Genomic DNA, 25,117 nt, shown 5'->3' on the forward strand with positions numbered 1-25,117 from the left:
CCCCCAACCTGCAGGTGTGGGTCTTATGTCTTGCTGACGGTTGGATCCTCAGCTCCCAGCACAGTGCCCAGCCACGGCAGGTGGCCGGCAAACACAGGGTGGAGGTCCTAAAGGGCTGTGGGAGTCAGTGACCGCACTGAGCAGTGGCTCCTCCTTTTTCGTTGTCACCACCCATAATGGAATGGCTTCCTTTACACTCGGAACCTTCTGAAGCAGGGGTTTGCCAACTTTCATTGGCTTCTGAGTGCCCTGTGGCCCCGTTACCAGTGGAGACCTGTGAGCTCCTCCTTGCCTGTTAGGGCCCAGCGGCTCTGGGGAGCGCCCAGGAATCTGTGTCTTCACAGGCCGCGTCTGGGGCAGCAGGTGCTCCGCGTGTCGGGGCAGGGAAGGGGCCCTGCAGGCTGCCGGCTGAGCAGTGCCCCGGAGGGAGGCTCTCCACCTGCAGACGGGGACTCTGGCTCACGGCCACTGCGTTTCTCAGCCCCTGGCATTTCCGCCCCTTTGGTTTCCTTTGTTCCACCCTACTGAGTCCCCCAGGCACACTCCAAAGTTCTCTTCAAGTACATTTTACACTTTCAGTGGTAGGATTGAAACCAGTTGACATTTTAAAAACTGAGTATTTGTATAGGACAGCAACAACAACAAAATAAATTACTGAATGTACCTTTAAAAACCAGTTAACTGTCTGAATATCAGGAAAACTCTACTTAAGCCCCAGGAGACTGTGACACCTCACAGCCACCCCCACTGTGTCAGAGTCCTAACCACTTGCTTCGTGGAAACAGTTGTCTTTGTTTCTCTCCCCTGTAACCTTGAAGCCTTCTCTCCCGGAGGGCGCAGACTTAGCTGTATCTTTTGCATTCTAAGGTGAACCCATCCAGTTCTGTTTCCACATGGGGAGCGCTCCTTCTCCACTGAGCAGAGGGAGCAGGGACTGGCCCAGCTGCTGGCTCGCCACCTCTTTGGACAGTCCTCTCAGGTGCAGATGTGGCCTTCTTCCCTCTGACAGGTCCAGGCAATGGCAATATATAAATCAACCATCTCTGCAGTTTCTGTGACAGGTGAGGCCCAGGTTCCCAGCCGGGTGTTTAATTAAAATGTTCCCTGGAAATGGTCGATCATCCCCAGACTTGCCCTAAAACCCTGAGTGCGTGCAAGCATAGCTCACGGAGGGTGCGGTCCGTGAAAACTTGGAGCCGCTTCCCAGGCTCCAGATCACTGCGGGTGCGTTGGCTGCATCTGATGTGCCTGGTGCCTGGAGCCACGGCAGGGCCAGGAGGGGTCCCTGGCTGCCGTCCCCACACCACTACTCAAAGGGCTCTGCCATGCACCCTGGCTGTCCCAGCAGTCCCTGCAACCAGGGGGACAGGTCTTCTCCCCAGCAGTGCTGCCCCCGCAGAGGCCCAGAGCACAGGTCAGCATACACTGTACCTGCTGAGGTCAGATGGTCTGGGCTTCAGACCAAACTAAGTTGTGCTCGACACTCCATCTGTAAAACAGAGGTGATAATAGTATCACCCCCCCACCCCCGGGAACTGTTTATTCTTTAACTCAGGAAATGATTATCAAGGGCTCACTATGTACCAGGTTCTTACTGGGCAAAGCCCTGTGCAGACACTGCCCCAGAATTGAGGGAGGGAGACTCACAAATGTAAAATGTTGTCTGCGTGGTAAACGCACCAGAGGAGAGGTGCGTGGCATTGGGAACGTGGTTTCTGGGTGAGGAGCTTGGTCTCATCACCACGGAGACCAAAGAAATCTTTGCGGGTGGGCTTCTTTCCTGTAGCAATGTGCATGTAAGTTTTCTGCATTTCTTTTTGTGGCTTGATAGCTCGTTTTAACAATAGATTTTCAAATTCCAACTGCGCCGGGCCTGCTGGTCTGCACCGTGAGATCTGTACGCAGGGATCACCGTTTCTCCACAGTGCCTGGCTCCTCCTCCAGGAGGCATGGCCACACTGTCTGCTCAGCCTCACTCTTCTGTGAACCTGTCCGTGCTCAGTCAGGAGCCCTCCCCACACAGGTGGGCGATCTCCGAATGCAGGGTTCGGTGTTCGGGGCGCGGCCGATTCAGGAGCCTCCGCACGGCAGGAAGTAGACAGTGTCCGGATTTGCTGTTCTGTGCTCAGGAAATCCAACACCGGGGGAATCCGTGGTTTCATCCCAATGAGCACTGTGCTAAATATTTTGGTACCGTGGGGAAATAATTATCTTCTCTCTAAGGAGTGGGCTGTAATAGGCTTTGAGCTATTGTTGCCTTCATGGCCACCTGGGAGTATATTGGGGGTTTTCATGCTAAAGAGTCCTGCTTGGCCTCTAGGTAGTTTCACTAAAAGGGTTGGTGTCTACCTTCTCCTACCAGAAGACAGCCCTGGCAGCTCACTAAATAGATGGGAAGCAGGACATAGCCAAGTGTGACTCCTCAGAGAGGCTGGGTGGCCGTTGCTTCCTGTTTTTTGGGGGTGGCACCAGCCCTTTCCTTTGGAACACGCCTTTGCTCTTCCCCAGTGTCCTTACTCACTGCCTGCAGCACCGCGACATCTCGTGCTCACTGCCGAAATGCTTTGTCCATCGTTTTGAGCCGCCCGCCCCCTCCTGTCTTTTTATGGTGCACATCCCGATGGCCAGGCCCACCAGCTTCCGCAGGACGCGCTTGGGAGCTCATGCGTGGCCTTCCTCATTCCGTAGGCGCTGCCCTCACGGAGGAGTGAGGGCCCGAGGGGAGGCACTGCTGTGCGTCAGTCAGCGCAGGGGCCTGAGGGTGGTGGCCGTCCGTCCGCTGCAGCCCAGCCTTTGGGCTGTCCTCACTGTCACCCGTCGTGCCGTGGCTAAGAAGGTTGTCCTTGCCCTCTTCATAAACTGCCTCAGCTATCACTAGTTTTCAAACAGCTCGCTAGGAACAACCTCCCGATTTTCTCATCACCTTGGCGTGAACCTGCAGCCGTGCAGGTCTCGTGCTTGTATGCGCAGATGCAGAGCACACACTGTTGCTGTTTTCAGAAGCCCTGCGTCTGGGGGTTTTTGCTCACCCTTTCGTTCCAGCCTTGTGATTTTGAACCAGTTGGAGATGCGATAACTTGACATTTTCAGGTGAGAGGAGTGAAAGTTTCCTTGGAAGAGATATTTGCATTGAACTCCTTTTTTTTTTTTTTAAGAGGAATCAACTGACCAGCAGTGCCCAAAGTACTTAGTGTCCTCTGCAGTGATGTTACCTTTTGCTGAGTGCGCACTTCGTGCCAGCTTCTTATCTAGCCCCGAGAATCAGACAGTTGTCACCTGTTACCGGCGTGGGGGGGGAGGGGTCGGGCGGGGGAGTGGTCTTGCCTCAGCTCACGCAGGTTGCGAGGGGCAGAGATGGAATGAATGTAAAAACGGCCCGTCTCTCTATACACTCCGTGCCCTTGGCCACTACCTGGTCCCGGCCCAAGGGGTCTCATTCGTGCTGAGCGGCAGGTCAGCAGGGGCCTGTGCGGGAAGATGGAGGATCTGATCCCCAGGTTCCCCGTCTGCACCCTGTTGGCCCACGTCCAGGGCCCTTTGATCACGGAAGGAAGTGGCCTCATGAGCCACTGATACTAAAGGTGGGGTATCTAACACCATTTCTGCCCCGACTCTGAGTTTTTTTAAAAAAATTGTGTCTGGAGTGCTACAGTTATCTTTCCAGAGATACTCATTTATTGAAACAAATTGCTAAATGCTGGGTTTTAAGAAGGGCAGAGATTTGGGGTGGAGATGCCTGGTGCGCCCTGGAGAAGAGGAGCACCCGACGTGGAGGGGAAATGGGGTTCAGACTTGGAAAAGCACATCCTCAGCTTGATCCCACGTCACCCCGCCGCCTTCTCACGCAGCTTCCTGTTTCAGTCGGCCCCGAGGTCCTTCCCTGACTTCTGGTCCTGGGCACCCTCCCGCCAAGTGCCTTCCCTCACCACCGAGCCCACATCACCAGCGGCTCACACTCACTGCCATGCGCACCTGCTGCCCCTGCTCAGTAGACGTACGCTTGATACATGCCACCTGTAACACGCTCTGGCTCAGCCAGCCACTGCAGCTGGTGCAGCTGCAGACATACCCTCGTGCCCCATGAGGCTGGATTAGCAGTGACTGAAAACAGAATGTGTACATCTGTGCCACCGCCCTAGGCTAAGCCAGGGTTATCTCTTACCCAGTTCTTTCTTCTGTGGCCTCCTAAGGCGTCCTGCTTGTGTGCTCAGGCCCTGCCCCAGCCCAGTCTTCACAAAGCAGACAGGGCGATCCTTTCCAAAAGGTAAATCCGATCACGCCACCCCTCTGCTCAAACCCCCACTGGCTCTTTGTCACTCGCATCCAAGTCAGAGTTTTTGCAGGGGCCCTGGCTCCTCGCAGCTCTCACACACACCTGGGCATTGCTGCAGTGCTCGGCACGGCCCCCCACCCGTGTCATTGCGGCTTCCGCCCTCACCCCCTTCACGCCTTGCATTCAGCTGCTTCTCTCACTGCTCCAAACGCCCTGTTCCTAGTCCCAGCCGGCCTGCTATTCCTGGTCCCTCGCCTTTGCCTATTTTTTCCTCCAAAATATTTGTCACCATTTGCTACACAATGCATTGTACCAATGTGTTTACTGTCTGTCTTCCCTATCAGGGTTGAATCTCTGTGAGAGCAAGTGTTTTTGCCAGTTGTTCATTCCTTCTTCACCCCAGCATCTAGAAAGTGCCTGGAAGACACAGATGTGGCCTAGACTTGCCCAGTGCTCCCACAGCCCGATGGAGAGGGGCCTAGTTCTAGAACATGCCCACGGGCCAGGGATGGGGATCTTCCTGCCTGCGAGCTGGCGTTTATTTTTAGACTGCTAACTGACGGGGCCGCCCTTCTCCGTGGGCGGCTGTGACACACGGGTGTGCCACCAGCGATCTGTCCAGTGGTGGTCATGAAAGTACTACCTGAAGCTGGTGGACTATCAATCACGAATCCATGGTCTAGGGTTTTTGTAAAATAATGTCAGTCTTGGCCACGGATATCACAGTACCTGTTCTTGAGCGCAGGACGTGGGCGGCATTCCGTGTGGGTGCTGGGGACAGCTCTGTCCTGTGGCTCTTCTCCTCTCTGCCGCAGCTGCCATTTGTGTGTGCTCTGAGCATCCCAGAGACAAACCTTCGTGGCGGGGCGTGCCAGGTACAGGGAGGTCTGGGACCCTCTCCCGGGTGCAAGGACAGCAGCCTCTGTGGACAGTATTTAAAACATCCCTTCACTTTACTAGAGGATCAAGGTCAGTGAGAAGATTTTGAATTTTTTTTTTAATTTTGATTTTTAGGAGGATTTTGCTGTTGGGCTCTGAGCAAGCTTCAGACATTTGAAGGTATTTGACTTTTACAACAAATGTGTACTGGGGACAAACTAGTGACATGGGGACGCACCACTTGCCAAGGATGTTGAAACTGGAGTGACCTACACTTATTTACTCCATTTAAGTTCCACTTAAGGCCTAAGGTGTGGCCCTCCTGCCCCAGTGCGTCTGAATGGCTAGGCCGTCCGTGCAGACATATGCCCGTCGGAGGCTGGACCCAGCAGCCGTAATAAAAATGGGCCCATCTCCACCCCTTGCGCTCAGCGTCCCCGCTCTTTGCACCTCCACTCGCTGTGCTCTTTGCCGCCCGGCCTTGCAGGCGCCTCCTCAGCCCCGACCTCAGTGCACGCCTTGTGGGTTCAGATCCCACGGCTACAGGCGACTCTCCTAGTTCATTCCTTTGTTTTGCTGGACCACTTCTTCCCCAAATGGGAAGTAAGTACAGGGTGGGGCGAAAGTAGGTTTCCAGTTGTCCATATGGAAAATAACAAGATAACGAATAATAATGATACAAGAATAAACTGTTTTGTGTTCTTATGACTGTAAACCTCCTGTTGCCCACCCTGTGTATTACGACAAGCTGATGTGGTGTAAAATGTCTATGGCTTTTCGCTAACTCTTGGTTGGCGGCTGGGGGAACGCGGGCATCTGGGTTGTTAATCGTGTCCCTGCAGCATTTTGGAATCGCTGCTTCCTCGGCTTCCAGTGGGCACCGTTGCTGCTGGGGAGCCTGACGACACTGGTCCTCTGTCCTTCTGAAAGACTCCCTGATGTCCCGTCACCGCGGTGTTCTGGTGTCCCACAGTGCAGTGGTGCAGGGTCAGCTGGGCTCCACTCTGGGTGGAAATAACGTTGTGCAGATTCCAGGGCTACATATTAAATATTATAATATTAATATGTACCCCTTACAACCAAGCATAAACTCCTTCTGCTTCTTGTTCTTCCAATGATAAAAATCAAATCAGATTTGCAAACAAAACATGAGCCCCCAGCCAGTGGAACTCACTGGTACAACATGAATTCACTGTGATGGCTGATGTCATTCTTCCCGCGTTAGGATTTAGGGACGGACTGCTGCAGCTCGGTGTCCTTTGAGCCACGTCCTCTGGTTTCCCTTGGCGTGAATCAGTGACCGACATGTTAAATCCGCCCTTTGTTCCTTTTCTCATTAGCCTGCGACAGTGTAATTCTGCTCGATGCCAATGTGTAAACACAGAGCCAGCTTGGCTGGAGGATAGTCACCCAGATGATTTGTTTTAGAATAAATAGACTTGTTTACAGAACACTTCTGGATGGCCAGGAAAGTGAGAACATGCAATGTAAATATTGTCCCAGAGCACTCACAGAATCGCCAACATTCCGTTTGCCTCTACGCTCCTAAGCCTCTTCCCAGACTGGTTTCTGGCTCTCTCAGAAGTGCTGGCTGCTGCAACAGGTCATCCCCCAGCCCCTGGCCCCTGCTGCCCCTGAGTCTCTCTCAGCCACCACGGCCAGTGTGTGTGCACAGTGCTCTAGCACCAGGGGACCTCAGACCCTGATTTTGACATGGAGACTGTGCTGTGAGCTGCTGCCACTTTTGGGGAGCTCTAAGGCTGGGTGTCATAGAGCTCAAAAACCATAATCCATTTTCCAGCTGTGTGAGCCTGAGCATTCCTGCCCCCTTCACTGTTGTGGGGAGAGGTGAGCATGTGTCTTGTTTCAAAGCTGACACCACACTGGATAGGCTCCATGGTGTAAAATGTCTGGCTAGTTAGAAGTGTGTGTGCATGTGGTGTGTGTGTGTGTGTGCATGTGCATGTGTGTGAGCGTGCACATGTGCATGTGAGTGTGTGTGTGTGTACATGTGTATATAAGGGAATTCATGTAAGTGTGTGTTGACACCCCAGACTGACTGTGTTTTGGGAACTTGCCTCAGTTGTGTTACTGCAGCCTGGTGCCTGGGCCTGTCGGCCACCCCTGGGTCTTGCAGGCCTGGTCACAGGCCGCCAGCTCTGCCTGCAAAGGCTGTGTCTCTGTCACTCAGTGCGTCCCTTGGAGGCAGCAGCATGGGGTTCTGCCTCTGCTTACAAATCTGGGGGTGGGGCACTGGGGATGGCTTAGCTCTGAACTGCTTGTTGGGTTGTGAAATGTCTGCAAGGTCTCAGGTGTGCCCCTATGATGGCGTCTTTCTTCAAAACCTCTCGGCTCGAAACCTGCATCTTCTCTACTTTTTCCGTCTCCCTCGTCCAGTACCCAGGTCATTTCCAAATTCCATCCGGTTCACCCTCCCTGTGTATCACTGTCTGAGATCTCCGTTCTTGCCACAACTCCCGTTCAAGCCCCGTCCCCTCCCCCTGGGATGAGCTAGCTCCTCTTGGCGGTACTCCTCACCTCCTCCCTTCGCCCTGGCCCTGCAGTTGGACCGGCTGCCCCCTAGGTTTTCCCACCCTTGCTCTGGACCCCCAGGGGTTACCATCTTACAGGATGAGGGGAACCTGGCAGGCTGCAGGCTGATGGATTTTGTTTGTCTTTCATAATATTTGAAGGAATTGTTAACCAACTTTTTTTAAAAATCGAGATTTTTTACACTAATGATCTGTATTTTTAACTCTTGCTGAAAACATGTAAAATCTTACAGCACTGAGCACAGTTCAAAAAGGTTACAATAGGTAGGAATGGAGTGTTCTTTGCTGCCTTTCCTTTGAGCTTGTTTTCATCAGTTTGCCACACTCCCTACCATTCCTTATAGAGCCCCATCTGCCTCAGCTCTCATTTCTGTTCCCTGCGTAGCCTCTATTAAAATTTGCAGTGCAGAACTGACTCAACTCCAACAACTTTTACACCATTTAGTTAGGGTACACCTTGTATTCTTGCCTCCTGTGTACCATGTGCTCCGCTTCTGAATCTGTCCAAATTCTGCCAGTTCCCCAAGGCCAGCTGACACACACTGTCCTCTGTGAAACTTCCCAGCCAGGCCCAGGTGGGAGTCCTCTGCTCCTTAGTTACCAAGGCACTTGCACTGGTCTCCCCTTTGGTGCCATTGTGTGTTGTCTTGTTCCGGGCGTAGACTGACCATCCTCCAGCGCAGAGCCTCACAGTGTCTGACACGCAGTGCCTCACACGTAGTGGGTCCGCAGCAGCAGAACAACTGGACGGATGCATAAAATGACCCCCTTGTTCTAGGGGTCCCAATGGAAACCATGGTGTTAGCTGGTGACTCATCACAATGACCCTGAAGAGATTGTTTTACATCTTGTCGCTGAAGCCACTCTCTGGGGATCTGTTTTTAACGTAGAGAAATCCCCAAATACAACTGAACTCTGGTACACCAGACCGGGCTGTGGGTGTAGCCACTCACTTATAAGGGATCTGATTTGTCACTAAGGTTGTATTCAGAGATACTGCTTTATGAAGAAGGTAGAGAACTTCAGTTGAATTTAGACTATTGCCATATTCCTTCCTGGAAATATTAAATGCCAATATACACAAGATACCACACTTGATCCTAGATCAGCCTTTGCTTCCTGGGACTCTCCCACCTGTACCTCCATGGCCCATGTCTCTGTGTCCTCCCCATCAGCCTTGGTTTTGGCACACGGACCATCTGAACCCACCTCGGCTCCACACTCAATATGCACCCTGAGCTCAGAGTCCTCCTGCCCCTGATACATGAGGGCGGGGGTGATGAGAAGTGGCCTGGGTGGGTAGAAAATGCAGATGCTCAACGATAACTGTAAGCAGCCAGGGGAGAACTGTATCAGCTTCCCCACGGGGATGCCACGCCTGGGTTTCCCAGCCCCCTGCCTTGGGTAATGGTAGTGACCTTGCACTGTATTTTCTATTTGCCTGTCAAGCCCCTCTGAGAGGGGAGGGAGCTGTGCTTCCCAACTCTGAGTCTCGAGTGGGAGTGGACTCTAGGAAAGTCTGACCAAAGGAAGGGAAGGTTCTATATTGGACGGTCCGGGGCAGTAGCCGCCCACCACATGTTGTGACAGAGCACTAACATGGGGCTAGTGTGACAGAGGAACTACATTCTCAGCTGTAGTTCATGTCACTGAATTCAAATGCAAATTAGTCTAAGAACACATAGGAAGGGCCCACGGACTTGAACAATGGGGTGTGGGGACTGACTGTGGGGGTGAGAGGCCGGCTGGGTGGGCAGCCAGGAGGGCGAAGGGGGAAAAATGGGGACAACTGTAATAGCATAAACAATAAAGTATTTTTAAGAAGAATTAAAATGTGCATACCACGTGTGGCTGCTGTAGGGGGCAGCCCAGATCTTGAGGGCTGGGGGGCTGAGTTACACAGGGCCTGGGGGGAGCCGTGTGCTCCCAGCGAGAACGGCCCTGACTGCCTGCCGGGCCGGGCCCTTCTCGGACGTGGGTGGGACTTGATGTTGCCACACAAGTAAAAGCCCCTTTGATCCAATTTGGTAGGGCATCAACACTGAGTAATGTCGGCAGGGAAACCCGTGTCTGTGCTGTTTTGAGAAAGGCATTATTTATATATTGTTTCACTTATTTTAAGAAGCGCAGACATGGAGTTCCCCTTACCTGTGATTCCCTGGGAAGCTTGTATAGTTATCTTCCTCTGCTCAGTGTCATTAGAGGAGTGGTTAAGAGAGGAGCAGGGAAATGACTATTACTGATATTACTGAAATGACCGTAACTGAAACTAGTCTTCCCTTAGCCAGGCTTTTGGTGAACCTTGTCAGCAGGAACCATTCACGTAGGCATTGTGGCCTGATGCAGAGGTGAGTTGACCTGGAGCTGTGTTTTCTGGAAGGCACACACAATGTCGGAGGCTCCCCTCCGGAGGCCCAATGGTCATGGCCTCAGCCTCTGTGGCTGGGAAGGGCCGCAACTGATTTCTCCGCACCGGGGCTTCCCAGCTGCACTCCGTGCCCACGGGCGGCCAGGGGTCTTGCAAGCTAGTGAATGTCTCAGATGGTCTTTCAGTTCCCATGCATCCTTTCACTGTGAGAAATCTGATACCCCTGTGTCACGAGTGTGTGTTCATGATAGTCTTTCCTATAAGTCAGCCAGGTAACTGCTCAGCCAGCTGCCGGCTGAGCAGCCCAGCACCGCGCAATAGACAAGAGTCACACACAGTAATTCTGCTATTCACTCAGCTTTTATTGGATGCAGGTTCACTAGAAGAAGACCACCAACATACATTAATATCCTACTCACGCTCTAACAATCTAAGAGAAATAAAACACACACACACACACACACACAGCAACCAGTGGGGAATAACGAGCCCAAGTCCCAGAGTCTCAGTCTGCGGGTCCGGGAGACAGCACGGTGGGCAAGGGAGCTGTCAGCATCTTGCAAGGAAGGGTCTCCGGAGCTAGGTGGGCAGCAGGGCAGACAAAGTCCTCAGTCCAGCGGGGCAGGGCCTCAGTGGCCGATGCCAAGGGAGATCAGCGTGGCGTGGGGCAGCACTCGGGTGTGGAGCTCGGCTGTCCCCGCAGTGTCTGGAGCCTGCCTGAGTTTTACCGTGAAAGTGGTGCACTCCGCCCTTCTGAGTCTTTTTGATAAATGTCTTAGCACCTCTGATGCCAAGTGTAGAATTTCCCTGGAAGCCTCTGGGTGGTACGTGGCTATTCTGCTTGACACCCCTGCTGGCAAGTGGGGCATCTCCCCAGGAGCCCATATGTGGGTGGTCCCGCTCTGCAGACACAGCTGTTCTAATTACATGTGCAGATAGCTTAAGTGTGTCTCCTTGCCAGATGCGCCTGATCTGACTTAGGTCGTTCCCCTCTTGAACCAAAGGGTCATGGCTGACCAGCAGCCATCTTGGTCGACACCAGTGACTCCACTTTGTTTGAGACTTCATGCTATCTTTTTTTTTTTTTTTTACTTTATGCTATCTTGATCAGAGCAATGCCATTTTATCGGTCCTGCTCTCTACACCGTGATAGTGGTAAACACTGTGTTTTTGAATTCTCTCTAAATGAGTCTTCCTTTCAGCCGCAGTTTCACACAGACACAGGAAGAGAAAGTCAGTTGAGTGCGTCTAGGGGCAGGCGGTGGGGGAGGCCTGGGGGGACGGAGGCAAGCGGGCACCCAAGGAGGGCGGGAAGCAGCACTCACATTCACTGTGGTCTTCAACGGTGTCCTGACAAAGGCGTGGAGCATTGGGATCCTCCCGGCCTCCTTCACCATCCTCTGCCCTTAAGGAGGCCACATCTATACCCACCTGCCTGCCCGTCCCCCAGCAGGGCTTAAAAATGTCATCTCATATGAAACAGCAGCTCTAAACCACCAGTGGGAGGGGCAGACTGACTGGGCGGGCCTGGCAGGTACCATGGAATATTCTCGTAGCCAGTTGCATACTCACACCTGCACGGCCCTCTGATGTCCTGGGCCGTCTGGTGATCGTGTGTTATTTTCACTCCTCTCACAGTTCTTCAGCAAGAAGTGTCATCTCTTTGTCAGACTTATTAATTTCTTCTTTTAAAAATTTTATTTATTATTTTTTAGAGAGGGAAGGGAGGGAGAAAGAGAGAGAGAAACATCAATGTGCGGTTGTTGGGGGCTGTGGCCTGCAACCCAGGCATGTGCCCTGACTGGGAATCAAACCTGTGACACCTTGGTTTGCAGCCCATGCTCAATCCACTGAGCTACGCCAGCCAGGGCTGACTTATTAATTTCTTAAAGGGAGATTTTAGCCTTAGTAAGACTATGGATTTTAGGGCTGCCTCTCTACTATATGTCCAACCTCTGTTTTATCTGAGCTTTTCAATAGGGATCACACATCTTACAATAGTAAAGAAACAACAATCAGTAATCAAGAAGTCTTAGTGATGTGCCAGCTACTGTTTTAAGAATTCGATATCAATTAGCTAATTTAATGTAAACATCAATGTTATGAGGTAGTTGTTACCATTTCTATAGGCGAAGAAACCGAGGCCAGAAAGGTTAAGGTTCTTGACCAGAGTCACCCCGAGAGTGAGTGGCAGAGCTGGCCTTTGGCTCGGGCTGCCCGGCGCTGGAACCGTGAGCAGAGGTCACCCTTCAGCCTTGTGCTCATCAAATATTTACATTTCCTACTTTTGCCCTGGCTGTTGTGGCTCAGTGGGTTGAGCATTGGCCTGTGAACCACTCACCAGGTTGCTGGTTCAGTTCCCAGTCAGGGCTTATCCCAGGCCAGGTCCCTGGCTGGGGGAGTGCGAGATGCAACCAGTGTTTGTCTCACGCACATGGATGTTTCTCTCCTTTTCTTTCTCCTTCTCTTCCCTCTCTCTAAAAATAAATAGATAAAATCTTTTTAAAAACCTTCCTATTTCTATACCATTGGCTTTTGTTAATAGGTAATGATAATTAATTATAAATACAAAAATTATGTTAATGGATACAAAACCTTTCTTCTATTAGGTAGAACTTTGCAGATGAGACCAAAGACACGTTGATAAATACTGGTTTTGAAGTGGATTATACCACTGAATATCTAACCAAACAATCTAAATGGAAATTCTCAACAGACACCAAATGAGTCACTTGAGGTTTTCAAGACAGTGTTTTTCCCAGAACCCTATGCCTACTGCCTACTACTACTACCTGCCTTCAGCAGTTACTGTTACTGAGGGTAGTTCGGTGAGAAAACACACTTCTACATTTTTCTTTTACTCTCATACTATTCCCACACTCGCCACACTTCTGACACCAACTGTGTTCGTCTTCCACATGACAATCCAATCCAATCCAATCCAACTCAGTTCTACCTGGAAACAGTGTCAGATCCCACAAGTTAAGGACTTGTTCCCATAAAACTGCTTCCACTTCAGAGGCCAATCTCAAGTCTCAAGTTGTCCACTATACTTCTGACCCCCCCCAACTGTAAATTGAGGCTCTTTATGACCCCCTCCATGGGTTCAGTAATGTGCTAGAATGACTTACTAAACTAAGGGAAATACTTATTTTTATTGGCTTATTAGGAAGGATGCAATAAAGACAAATAGCCAGATGGAGAGGTTCACAGGGTGAGGGTCAGAGGGTCCCCAGCACAGGAGCGTCTGTCCCTGTGGAGCTGAGTGTACCCGCTGCTCCCAGCGCGTAGATGTGTTCACCAACCTAGAAGGTCCTCGAACCTCATTCTCTCATGATTTTTATGGAGGCCTCATCACATCGGCATGATTGATTAGCAAAACCCCCTTTCTAGCCCCTCTTCCCTCCCAGGAGGATGAAGGGTGGAGTGGAAAGTTCCAACCTTCTAATCATGGTGTGATCTTTCCTATGGCCGGCCCCTGCCCAGGAGCTGCCAAGAGTCTCCTTATTAGAACAAAAGACGCTGCCATCATCCAGGAAATTACAAGGAATTTAGGAGTTCTGTGTCAGGAACTGAGGTCAAGAAGTAAGTGTTAGAATGAAAAGTTCTCCCAGCACTCTTATTCATAGGGTTTTAGTTATGTTTCAAGAACCAGAGGCAGATTATATATATTTATAATAATCTATAATAATAATATATAATAATAATTATTATTATTCTTTTACAACAGTGTATCATATTCCTCGGTTTCCTCAAAACACTTGGGTCCTCTCTTTTGTGCTGGAACAGGAGGAAAAGTGGTTGAGCACTATTACGTAATGAGTGTACTTTACTAGAAAGAAAAGACTCAGAAAGTCAGACTTGGCCCCGAAGACCAGGCAATGCAGCTGACACGGAGTGGCTCAGCCAGGCGAACGCACAGGTGTCCCCACACAGGTTCCTCTCTCACCTCTGTGGATGCCTCTCGCCCATCCCTGTGGCTGGAGGGGCTGGAATGCAAGTGACTGCCACGTAATGGGGAGGTGAAGTGGAAAATTACAGCCTTTCTTAAATGTGGTTTGACTTGGACATTCTCAGAGGTATGGGGAAGATCAGGTAACAGGAAATGGGAAGCAGCCAACTTCTACCTTGGAGTGGAAGTACAGAGTCCAGTCAGGGAGGTCTTTTACCACATTCCAGCCGGACTTCCTTGCCCTCTTTTCTGGATTGGATGCCTTTAGTTTCGGGAATATTAAACCCCAGTCATCCTGGCTGAAATAATAACAGGGATTTACTTGTGAATATGCCAGCTTTAGAGGAGTGTTGACTTGGTGCCTCAGTGGCGTTATCCAGAACCTTCTTTTCTCATTTCTCCTACTCCGCCCCTTGTGGAGTCAGAATCACTCCTCTATGGTCGTCATGACGACTGCTAACAATTTCCAGGCTAACTGAGAGCTTCCTCGGCGCCCTCTCAGATCAGAGGAGAAACGCTTCTGTCCGAAGAGCTTCTATTTCTAGAGCCCCTCACTGATTTCACTTGGGTCAGGAGTCCTCTCTTGAGCCAGCAGCTGGGGCCAGGGCTCAGGTGAGATTCACCCAAGCGCTCAGCCTCAGAAACCTGTGGCAGAGTCAAGGTTTCGCCAGACCCAGAGCCAAAAAGGAGTTATTCAATCCCTGAAAAAGATCAAAGGTCAGTACAGACACCAAGAGAAAGGTGACCATTGGTCAGGAAACCACTACGGTCACTGCTTTCCCGGTGATTTGACGATCAACCCCTGTTGTGTGCTCGGAATTGCAGGTTTCTGCCAGAGTAGAAATTTTATTTTTTACTGCTTTGTGGCTCTTCATCCTCCTTTGTTTCCCTCCTCCCTCTACCCGCTTGCTTCTCTTTCCTCTCCCTCTTCTCCTTCTCCCTCCTTCTCCCTCCTTCTTCTTGTTTTCCCTTCCCCCTCTTTCCTCTCTTTCTCCCATTTCCCCTCCCTTCTCCTCCTTTCCCTCCCCTTCTCTTAGTCTCTCCTTCCGCCTGCATTGTCAACCCCCTTAAATGGATGATCTAGTAATTTATTTAACGCAACTAATTTGGTTCAGTACAATGTAGTTTCTCACTAAATAGAATGCCTTCCACTTGTCCTCCAGGAAGAAGAAATGCCAGATGTAGAAATTGACATTGATGACCTTCTCGATGCAGACAGTGAAGAGGAGAGAGCTTTAAAGTTACGGGTAAGCCGCTTTCAAAATCTGGAACCTTCCGGCCATAGAGAGGTGACTCCACCTGGGTCTCCAGATCTCGGCATGCATTGACTCTGCCTGTGGAGGTGTGTGCACCAGCTCTCGGGCAACAGCAGTGTGCAGAGAGGAAAGTGATAGGATGCTAGGTGTTCACCCTCATGAAACACACCTCTGATGATAAAGCGGTTCTCGATGATGAGCAGTTCCCGAAGCACCTTATGGATATGAATTTGTCCAGCCTCATCTTCTTGAGAGGACGAGCTGGTCCTGCCTCCAGAGATCCATCTGCCAGAGGAGGCGGCGAGCCCCACAGGTGCTTGAAAAGGAGAAGGGCTAAGCTAGAACTGGAGTGTCGCAACCCAGGACTCCGGTCTCTAAGTTGTGGATTATATCATTCATGACATTCCTTTCTACCAAAGGTTGTTTACAACATATTTCTGTTTCATAAAATACCTCTTGTTAGAGTATGCTTACCTGGTAGCATTCCGGTACAGCTATGGATGTTGAGGTGTTTCATGGTTCCTTGGTCCAGAGTAAGGCTCTGTTTATTTTCCTTCCCAGAGGGGGTGAAATCTATCATTTTAAAATCTGTGTTTGGGAGTTTCTAAAACCAATAAACCTCTGGACTTGCCAACATTTTTAATGTTCACCGATAATTACTGTTAATAGCTGTCGGTTGTGACCAGTGGCAAATGATCGCTAAAGGCAATCAAGGGGCACATTTTAGTATATTAGTGTGTTTGATGTGTTAATAATTACTAATGTCCCCTGAGTGGTGAACAGTCTCAGTGTAATGATTATCCCTTGTGAGTAAATTTAATTGAGAGATGAAAGTCAAAAAATTAAAGCAGGCATCCGTTCAATACAGAATGTGATGACATAAAGTTTTCCTACAACTGAGAACTTGAAAGGGGCTTTAGGTCATCCTTTTTGGTTCCCAGCCAGGCCCCTCCTTGTCCAGTGTGACTGTCACCGTCTTTTACAGGCTGTCTCAGTTCAAGTCTATCCAGTTTGTTATTAACCAAGTTGGCAGCCCAAAGGAAAGTGTGCGTGTGTGTGTGTGTGTGTGTGTGTGTGTTCTGGAGAGGGTGCGGCAGTTGTGCATAGAAAGGACACAACTCTTCATTTCAGCACCCATTAGCCCTCCAAAGATACAAAGTGTGATTCTAGGGAGTTGATAGGAAATGTTGATTTACCATGTTTAGAGAAGTGCTCTGCAGATGAAATAGTTTTGAATTTCGTTTTTAAAATGCAGTTGAATTTTAAAACAATAAAACTTACCTTCTGTGTGCTTCATTCTAGGAAGCTCTCGTAGACTGCTACAAACCAACCGAGGTAAACAAATCATGTTTCCTAAATGCCGTGTTTGAGTTGTTCTTTATTAAATCAGCTTGTCTATTTTTAAAGCCAAACCGCAATAAATGGGTTTAAGTCCATACTAAGTAGCAATTATTATCCTAAGGGAAGTGCCTGTGTTTGAATAGGACTACCTTCCTTATTTATAAGCCTACACATGCCTGGTTTAGGAAGACTTAAAGCTAATGAAATCTCATGCTTGCTTTTATGTAAAAGCCAAACTTCAAAGGTAATTGTGAGAGGTTTTGGAATCATTTTAGTAAAAGTCTAAGGTTTGTAACTGGAGAATACATTCTCATAGTGTATAGGTATGTATTTTTAAAAAGCTTAGAGCCAATTCTATTATTCAGAATTGAACAGTTGCTTTTCTTGGAAGAATACTTCCAATAATTTATGCTTGCTTTGTATGGATATTTACTAAGTGTATAAACACTAATGTGAAAAACAAAGAATATTAATTTGATTAGACCAAAGCATTGAATGTATATGCTAATGCCTGAAAGAACAGTGTAGGAATTAAGGGTTTGATCAGTTATGAAAATATTGGTAAAAGAGAAATGGGAAGATTCATCAGATGCTTTGGAGTCTATTTATTGGTAGGACTTCTGTTTTTTTGAAGTGGTATTATTACAAAGTGGGGAGAAAGCTTGCTTTTAGAAGAGTGTTTAAGATTTAAATGATTGGGCCCTGGCTGGCATAGCTCAGTGGATTGAGCACGGGCTGGGAACCAAAGTGTCCCAGGTTCGATTCCCAGCCAGGGTACATTCCTGGGTTGCAGGCCATAACCCCCAGCAACCTCACATTGATGTTTCTCTCTCTCTCTCTCTCTCTCTCTCTCTCTCTCTCTCTCTCCCTCTCCCTCCCTCCCTAAAAATAAATAAATAAAATCTTTAAAAAAAAAAAGATTTAAATGATTGGGATGTTTTATGATCATTTAGTTTGCAACCACTTGCTACTTATTTGAGCTTTTTGCATACTATCTCTGGTTTATATTTATATTGATTATGTCTTGCAGTTATAGAGTTTTTAACTTTAATTTTAGTTATGAAAATATATTTTAATCAATGTCATAACATAACCATAATTTTGAAAGTCAAACATACCATTAGCTTATAAAGAAAAAATAGCAGTGCCTCTCCCGCCCATCAGTGTCCTTCCCTAGAGGTATGTACCTCATATTCATCTATTATATTTATATGTTTCTATGTAACAACACTTTTGGCTGTTTCCCTGCTATTTACTCTTATATTTCTAACTATGCATTTGCAACTCTTTTTTTTCCATTTATGACTTAAGGGGAAATGTGGCGGCCCTCTCACTCTCCACACAACTTATTTCCCTTCATCTCCTTTGTAAAGTTATTTAGCATTTTCTATTAATAGTCAAGTATAATCATATTATGATTTAAACAAATGTTTTTCACTGCTAAACCAAACAGTAAGATATGACCATGGCCCCTTTCTTATATAACCCTTTGTTTTTCCTGGAGTCAACAGTTACCTTGTCTTTATTTTGTCTTCATGCTATTTTTTGTTGAACTCTTGAGTATCTTTGTTAAACATGTAATAGTGAATTTTAAGTATGCTCTAACACATCATTATCTTCCCCCCACTCCAGACTTTCCTTCTGGAGCTCCTGTGCAACAATCTGGAGGAGTTGTTCTCTGGATTTACTGAGTAGCTACTGTGCTGAGACTTTTGTTTACTGCTATTTTATATTAGATGCTTTGTTTCTTAAATCCCAGGCGTCCTCAATTTAGTTGGAGTGCATCACCCAGTAGCTTTTTGGGAAACAATGCACAAAAAGTAATTTTTGAACCCTTTCATGTATGAAAATAAATCTTGATCAATATAGTCGGGATGGTATAGAATTCCAGAATAAAATTTATTATTAAAACTCAATTTTAAAGGCATTACTCTATTGTTGTAGTACTTCTGTTGTTAACAAGTTCAATGCCATTTCTATCCTCAGACATTTATTTGAACGTGGCCTGTTTTCCCCCTTCAGTTAACTTTTAGGATTTTCTCCACATTTTGAATTTTATAATGATATGCTCTCGTGTGGGTCTTTTCTACTCATATGCTGGGTATTTTGCAAGCTGTTTTAGTCTGAAGATTCACATCTTTCAGGTTTTCAAAAGTTGTATTATTTTTTTCTTTAGAAGTCTATATCATTCACTCTCTTATTATTTAGATGGTACATCTTCTGGATGGAGTGTCTAATTTCTTAACTTTTCTATTTTGTTTTACATCTTCTTGATCTTTTTTTGTTCTCCCTGCTGAAATATTTCCTTGACTTTATCTTCTGGCCTTTTTACTGCTATTTTAAAATTTCAGCTATTTTATTTTTATATCGAAGAGCTCCTTCTTGATCTCTGGTCATTATTTTGGTTTAGTATTTCTTCTTGTTTCTTCAATGCAGTTTATTCTTTTTTCTCTTTTAGGACATTAATCAGATGTTTTCTTTCTTGTTGTTTTCGCATTTTAAGAATATTGTGCTCTCTACATTGTCTCTGTTTTCTCTGCATCTGCCTTTTTTTTCCTGTTCATTTTCATCTGTCTTTGCTGTTTTTAGGAGAGGACTCATGTTTGAGTGTTAGGGAGCCAGTAAGCTGATTAAAATCTGCATGTGTGAGCACAGCCTGTCCATTGGTGGGTCTCCCTATGGGATCACTAGGTTACAGACAAGACTTTTTTATGGCATGTGAGTATGGAGCAAGGGGACCACTCAAATGTTGCTATTTGGACCTTTCTTTTTTTTCCTGGACCAAGAATGGGAAGGAGGCAGGAGAGCATTGCCATTTAGTTTCTTTGGAAACAGAGCTTCTTTACTTACAGTTGAGGGAAATTAATGTAAGAGTTGAAACAATTATTTATTTGGAGAATCATATTAAATTATTGTGAAGGGTTAGGCAAAGAATAATAAGATTATGCTGATGACAGTATGCAATGTGGGATGGGAGGGTTATGGCTGAGAGTGAGGCTGAACTGGTAGGTATAGACCTGCCATTTACTCACTTTTTATTTCCCCTTTCTTCTGGTCTTCTAGATAGAGAAGTTCATGTTTTGGTTACTTAGGTGGGAAAGGTTGGACTTACTGCGTTCTCTTCTGATTGGCTCTGCAGCCAGGCAGCAGTAAGAAGTCATTTTCAAGCTCTCACCTGAATGAGCCCTGTTCTCCCCAATTTTTCAGCCAAGTGTATCTGCCTATTAAAGGATCATTTCAGAAAAGGTTGGATAATTTTGCCTTTGCACTGATGTTCATAAGAAATCAATTTTACTGGCACCTGGATTGTGATGATTTTGAAAAATAACGTTTATTTTCCCAGGGCTCTATAGTTCACAATGTGGTAATGAGCACTCTCTTACTTAATCTTCATGATCATCACTTGACCAGTTTGGGTAACTTATCTAAGGCCTCACAGGAGTGGGCAAAGAGGCCAGGACTTAACTCCAAGGCCCTGACTGCTGACCGTGTACCCTTTCTTTCCATCCTGCTGGTTTTCCAAAGCTACGTGACTCAGTAATATTTTCAGGACATTAAAGGATTTTGTCCTATCTCAACTGAATACCTAATAATGAGTGATGCTCTTTTTCAAGTAGCTTTCTCTGGGAGTGCTATTTTTTTTTGATCAAAAGGATTTTGTATACAATTATGCTGATTTGAAGTTAGAAACATAAGGAAGATGTCATTGATGATTCAGATACATTTTTATAGTCTTATTGCAGAGGCAGGGCGGGAGGTAGAAAGAAGACCAGACTTTGAATCGAGAGTCTTATCTGCCGGCACCAGTACTCAGTGTGTGTGACTTTGTTCTCAACCTCTCCAAGCCTGAAAGATGGAACTAATAATGACCTCCCTGGATTTTAGTAAGGACTAGTTGCAATAATAATAATTTCAGTGATAGTAACAACAACAATAAAATTGCTAAACCATTACTAAGTACACGTTAGGCACCAATCTAATCACATCACACGTATTAACTCATTTTATCCTCACAACAAAGCTATGAGGTTGACACTATTGTTGTCAGTTAGGGGATTTGAAACCTAGGAAAGCTCTGTAATTCATCTAAGTGAAATAATTGATGGAGAAGTCAAGGTGCAAAATAAAACACATACCGTATTTTTCAGACTATAAGATGCACTTTCACCCCAAATTTGGGAGGGAAAGGGTGGTGCGTCTTATAATCCGAATGTAGCTTACCTGGCTCACTGTGTGGGGGCTGGCAGTAGAGCGGGGTCACAGGTTATCAAATATTTTACCACATTTTTTGCTTCAAAATTTTTTTTCCTATTTTTCTCTCCTAAAACCTAGGTTCGTCTTATAGTCCTAAAAATACGGTAACATGAAGCTTGACACATGCTAGTTAATCTGGCTCTATATAAGGTAATGCTTCTCCATGATGTAGTAAATATGCAAAATGCCAAACTTCACCAACAATGATGTTCTTGAATTATTCAAGTGAAGAGTAGACTTTGAAAAATCTACCAGTTTCACCAATATGTCCCCTAGGGCAAGGGACATAAAGAATAAACAAATGGGACTACATTAAATTAAAAAGCTTCTGCATGGCTAAAGTAAACATCAGCAAAATGAGAAGGGAACCAATCATATGGGAAAATATATTTGCCAATGATACCTTGGACAAAGGTTTGATCTCCAAAATATATAAAGGACTCACATGACTACACACCAGGAAATAAACAATCCAATTAAAAAATGGGCAAAGGACCTGAACTTTGGATATTTCTCCAAAGAGGACATATGGAGGGCCCAGAGATGTATGAAAGGATGCTCAGCATCACTTTCTCTCACTTGCATCAGAGAGATGCAAATTAAAATAACAGTGAGATACCACTTCACACCTATCAGAATGGCCATCATGAAAAAATCAACAAACAAGTGCTGGTGAGGCTGTGGAGAAAAGGGAACCCTAGTGCACTGTTGGTGGGAATACAGACTGGTGCAGCCACCATGGAAAACAGTATGGGATTTCCTCAGAAAACTGAAAATGGAACTGACTTTTGACCTTCTGTCATATACAGAAGTTGTGGACTAGTAAAAAAAGTACTTGTGATTTCCCGCTTTCCAGACTGTCAGTGTGTGACATGTCAATTTTTTCAGACTTGGACTTTTTGAAACAAGCAGTATAATTGAGTGAATACCATTTCTGATGTAGTTGGTATTAAAAGAGGGCTGAGTTAAAGGTAGAAAAAGGGTATTTTTTATGTAACACAAGATGAAAAGGAGTATTTTTGTGTAGGTTAGTACTTGAATTTGGAATATCCGTAGCAGCAGCCTAGTGCACATGGTAGCAATGAGGGCCGCGAGTATGGGGAGGAGCTTCTTTTCCTGCTTCTCACTCTAACTTTGCATGGTTTTCAAATCTCGGGATGACATAAGATCGCCTCCGTTGTATTGGGATGGTGGACAGAAAATGTATTGATTATGGAGGGCATCTGTTGAGGGAGTTACCAGTGCAATCAAAGGATTTTTAGAAATCTCTTTTTGTAGTTGAAAGCGGCTGTGCCATTGTTCTCTGATAAAGACCAGATTTTTCTTTCTGTGCACTTGTTCCATTTCTGTGAAATAGAAGTTCGGGTATTTCCTACCCCTCTAGCAATCAAAGTGTGTAACTTGACATACCGTATTTTGCCATGTATAACACACCCCCATGTTTTTTAGCACATTATACACGGGATTATTATACCCATTATTATACCCATGGTATGTAATCATGTATAATGTACATGGGTATGTAACCCGTGTATGATGCACATCCTTATTTTTTCCCCTCAAAAGTTTGGGCAAAAAAGTGTGCATTATACACAGTAAAATACGGCACATCAGCGGTTCATGTAGGAGATTAAATCCAGGAGGATGTGATAAGAATTGTGTTCTGGGTGTCTGTAATCTGCCGGGTCACAAAAATGTCATGGCCACATGAAGGTACAGGGAAGGGATGTCTGAAACTCTCAGTGATTCTGATGATGCTGATTGTGATTTCTAAGAATTTGGGGAGGCGGGCCTGCTTTGCTCTTCTGCCTTGGGTGGCAGCAGGAAGGCAGACTTCCCACTTTTTGCCTTAGTGTCATGGTGACTGTATCTCACTTTTCTGACATGCGTTGGTGGCGACTGGTCTGAACTCTTCCTGATCACTAAAGCTCTTCATCCATTTAGCACGTTCACCCATTTCAGGTATTCTTGAGTTGATGCGTGCGTGGAAGTACCCGCAGCCCCTGCTCACTGAGTCAGCTGCAGAGGAGAGAAAAAAACGAACTGGGTGTTTACAACACAGAGAGTCTGTGTGGGTGATTGGGGAGACAAGGCTTGGCTTTCATTTTGCTGTATTCTTTTTATTCACTTGCTCGACGAATGGTTGTTGAACACCGTACATACCTGTGACTAATGTAGGGACTTATATAAAGCAGTGAATCTGTATGTCCATTTTATTTAATTTTTTTAATCCTCACCCAAGGACATTTTTTTTTTTCATTTCTTTTAGAGAGAGAGGAGGGGGGACAGAAAGGGAGAGAAACATCGATGTGAGAGGGAAGCATTGATTGGTTGCCTCCTGTACATGCCCAGACTTGGGACTGGTGCCCCAATAAGGGAATCATACACACCCGGATTTGGGGGTCCCATGTGCCCATGACTGGTCCAGGGTTTGAACCCGCAACCTGGGTATGGGTGCCCTGACTAGGAATCAAACCCACAGCCATTTGGCTGCAGGACAACACTCCAACCAACTGAGCCACACTGGCCAGGGCTGTATGTCCATTTAGAAAACAATCTCTTGTAAGGCCACAGTTAACTACGGTCAGAATTGGAATGCTCAAAGAATATGAAGATGAAAGGATATAAAAGGACAGCAATGTCAGCTTCTCCCATGGTTCTCTAAGTTGGGAACCAAATTGCTTAACAGAATGTGATTTTAGGGCATTTGTAGTCGCTGGAAAAAGCCCAGGGGGCAGCCACTGAACTCCAGTTTAGTGGGTCTGAGTGTCTGCACACAGCGGAGCCTCTCCATCTTGCCCTTCATGGGGCTTCCTCCAAAGAGAGCATGGTGTTGGGTTGGGGCGAGGAATAGAGCCTGGACGCTAGATTAGCGACTTGAAATACAACCTTCAGAACAATATTTCTGAATAGTGAGAAAAGTGGGAGCTTCCAGAGAAAGACTGCAATCAGATGAAAATGCCATTTGCGTGGTTGTAGCCACTTGCTCCGAGAGCCTTATTATGTTTTGTGTGATTAGGCAGGTGAGATTTACTGACCAGAAACACGAGTAAACTTACCTAGTAGCCAAAAAGGTTTTGGTCCCAGTATGCCAACTGCTCACACACTTAAATTAGGGCTCTTCATATGCCAGCCTCCTCGGCACAGGAAAAAGAGCCAGGGCGTGCTGGAGCTGGCATTTGGACCCACGAGCAGGTTGACATCCTGTGCTCTGCCTACTTCTTGCTGCCTTTCTCTGAATTCTTACTAGGTGAGCACAAGCTCCACTTGGGAACATTTATAAACCTGATCAAGACTGTCTTCACTGCCCTGACCAGTGTGGCTCAGTTGTTTGGGCATCGTCCCACAAAGCAAAGGGTCAGCGGTTTGACTTCTGGTCGGGGCACATGCCTGGGTTACGGGTTCAGCCCCCTGGTTAGGGCACATAGGAGGGATGACCCATCGTTGTTGCTCTTCCTCTCTTTCTCCCTCCTTTCCCCTTTCTCTAAAAATAAATAAATAAAGCCTAAAAAAAAAGATTGTCTTAATTAAGGAAAATCAACCAAGAAATATTAGCTAAGGCTGCTAAAGGCATGTAGTTATGGAGCAAAACTGCATTTATTTCCTGGTCTTTATTCAGCATTCTTGCAGAGGCAGGGAACCAGCCACAGGACGATCCTCACTTCTGACACTAACTGCAAGTTCACAGGTCTCTAAGACCATACTCATGTTTCATATTTGGCTAGAAGGACCCACAGAACTCACTGAAAGTTGTCATATTCACAGTTACGGTTTATTACAGACAAAGGCTACATGCAGATTAAAATCAGCCGAGGGAAGAGCTTCATGGGACCGCGTCCAGGAAAGTTCCAAATGCAGAGCCTCCTGCTGCCCTCACCCAGTGGGGTCAAAGACAGTGTTGACCCTCAGCGATGGTGTGTGGCAGTGTGTAGAGAGCATTGCCAACCAGAGCTCACCTGAGCCTGGAGGTTCACACTTTTCACTGGCGCTTGGCCTCAGGGTCATGGTTGACTGCCCACGGTAACCTCGAGTGTGCAGCCCCTCCAGATGTTGAGCTAGTACCATACGGCTCAAAGCCCCCATCCTGAGTCACATCGTGAGACTGTTTTGCATGCCCCAAGACCCCAGGTAAACAAAGACACTTTCATTAGGCAGGACATTCCAGGGCCTTAGAGCTTGCCTCCTAGGAGCTGAGGGCAAAAACCAGATCTCTTCTTGGGCAAGGTTAAATTCCTTACTCCA

The 25,117-nt window shown here is 46.9% G+C and overlaps 1 protein-coding gene across 1 annotated transcript in view; it reads left to right on the forward strand.

Moving 5' to 3' along the window:
• PPP1R14C (protein phosphatase 1 regulatory inhibitor subunit 14C) overlaps positions 1-25,117 on the forward strand; it is an 81,367-nt gene that overhangs the window by 44,818 nt on the left and 11,432 nt on the right. Inside the window, exons 2-3 of the mRNA XM_045842512.1 lie at positions 15,188-15,271; positions 16,583-16,615. Coding sequence (XP_045698468.1) covers positions 15,188-15,271; positions 16,583-16,615 — 117 coding nt within the window. The remainder of the gene's footprint in view (positions 1-15,187; positions 15,272-16,582; positions 16,616-25,117) is intronic.

The sequence above is a fragment of the Phyllostomus hastatus genome, unplaced genomic scaffold, assembly GCF_019186645.2.
Source record: "Phyllostomus hastatus isolate PE091 unplaced genomic scaffold, TTU_PhHast_1.1 phas_contig_40, whole genome shotgun sequence".
NCBI lineage: Eukaryota > Metazoa > Chordata > Mammalia > Chiroptera > Phyllostomidae > Phyllostomus > Phyllostomus hastatus.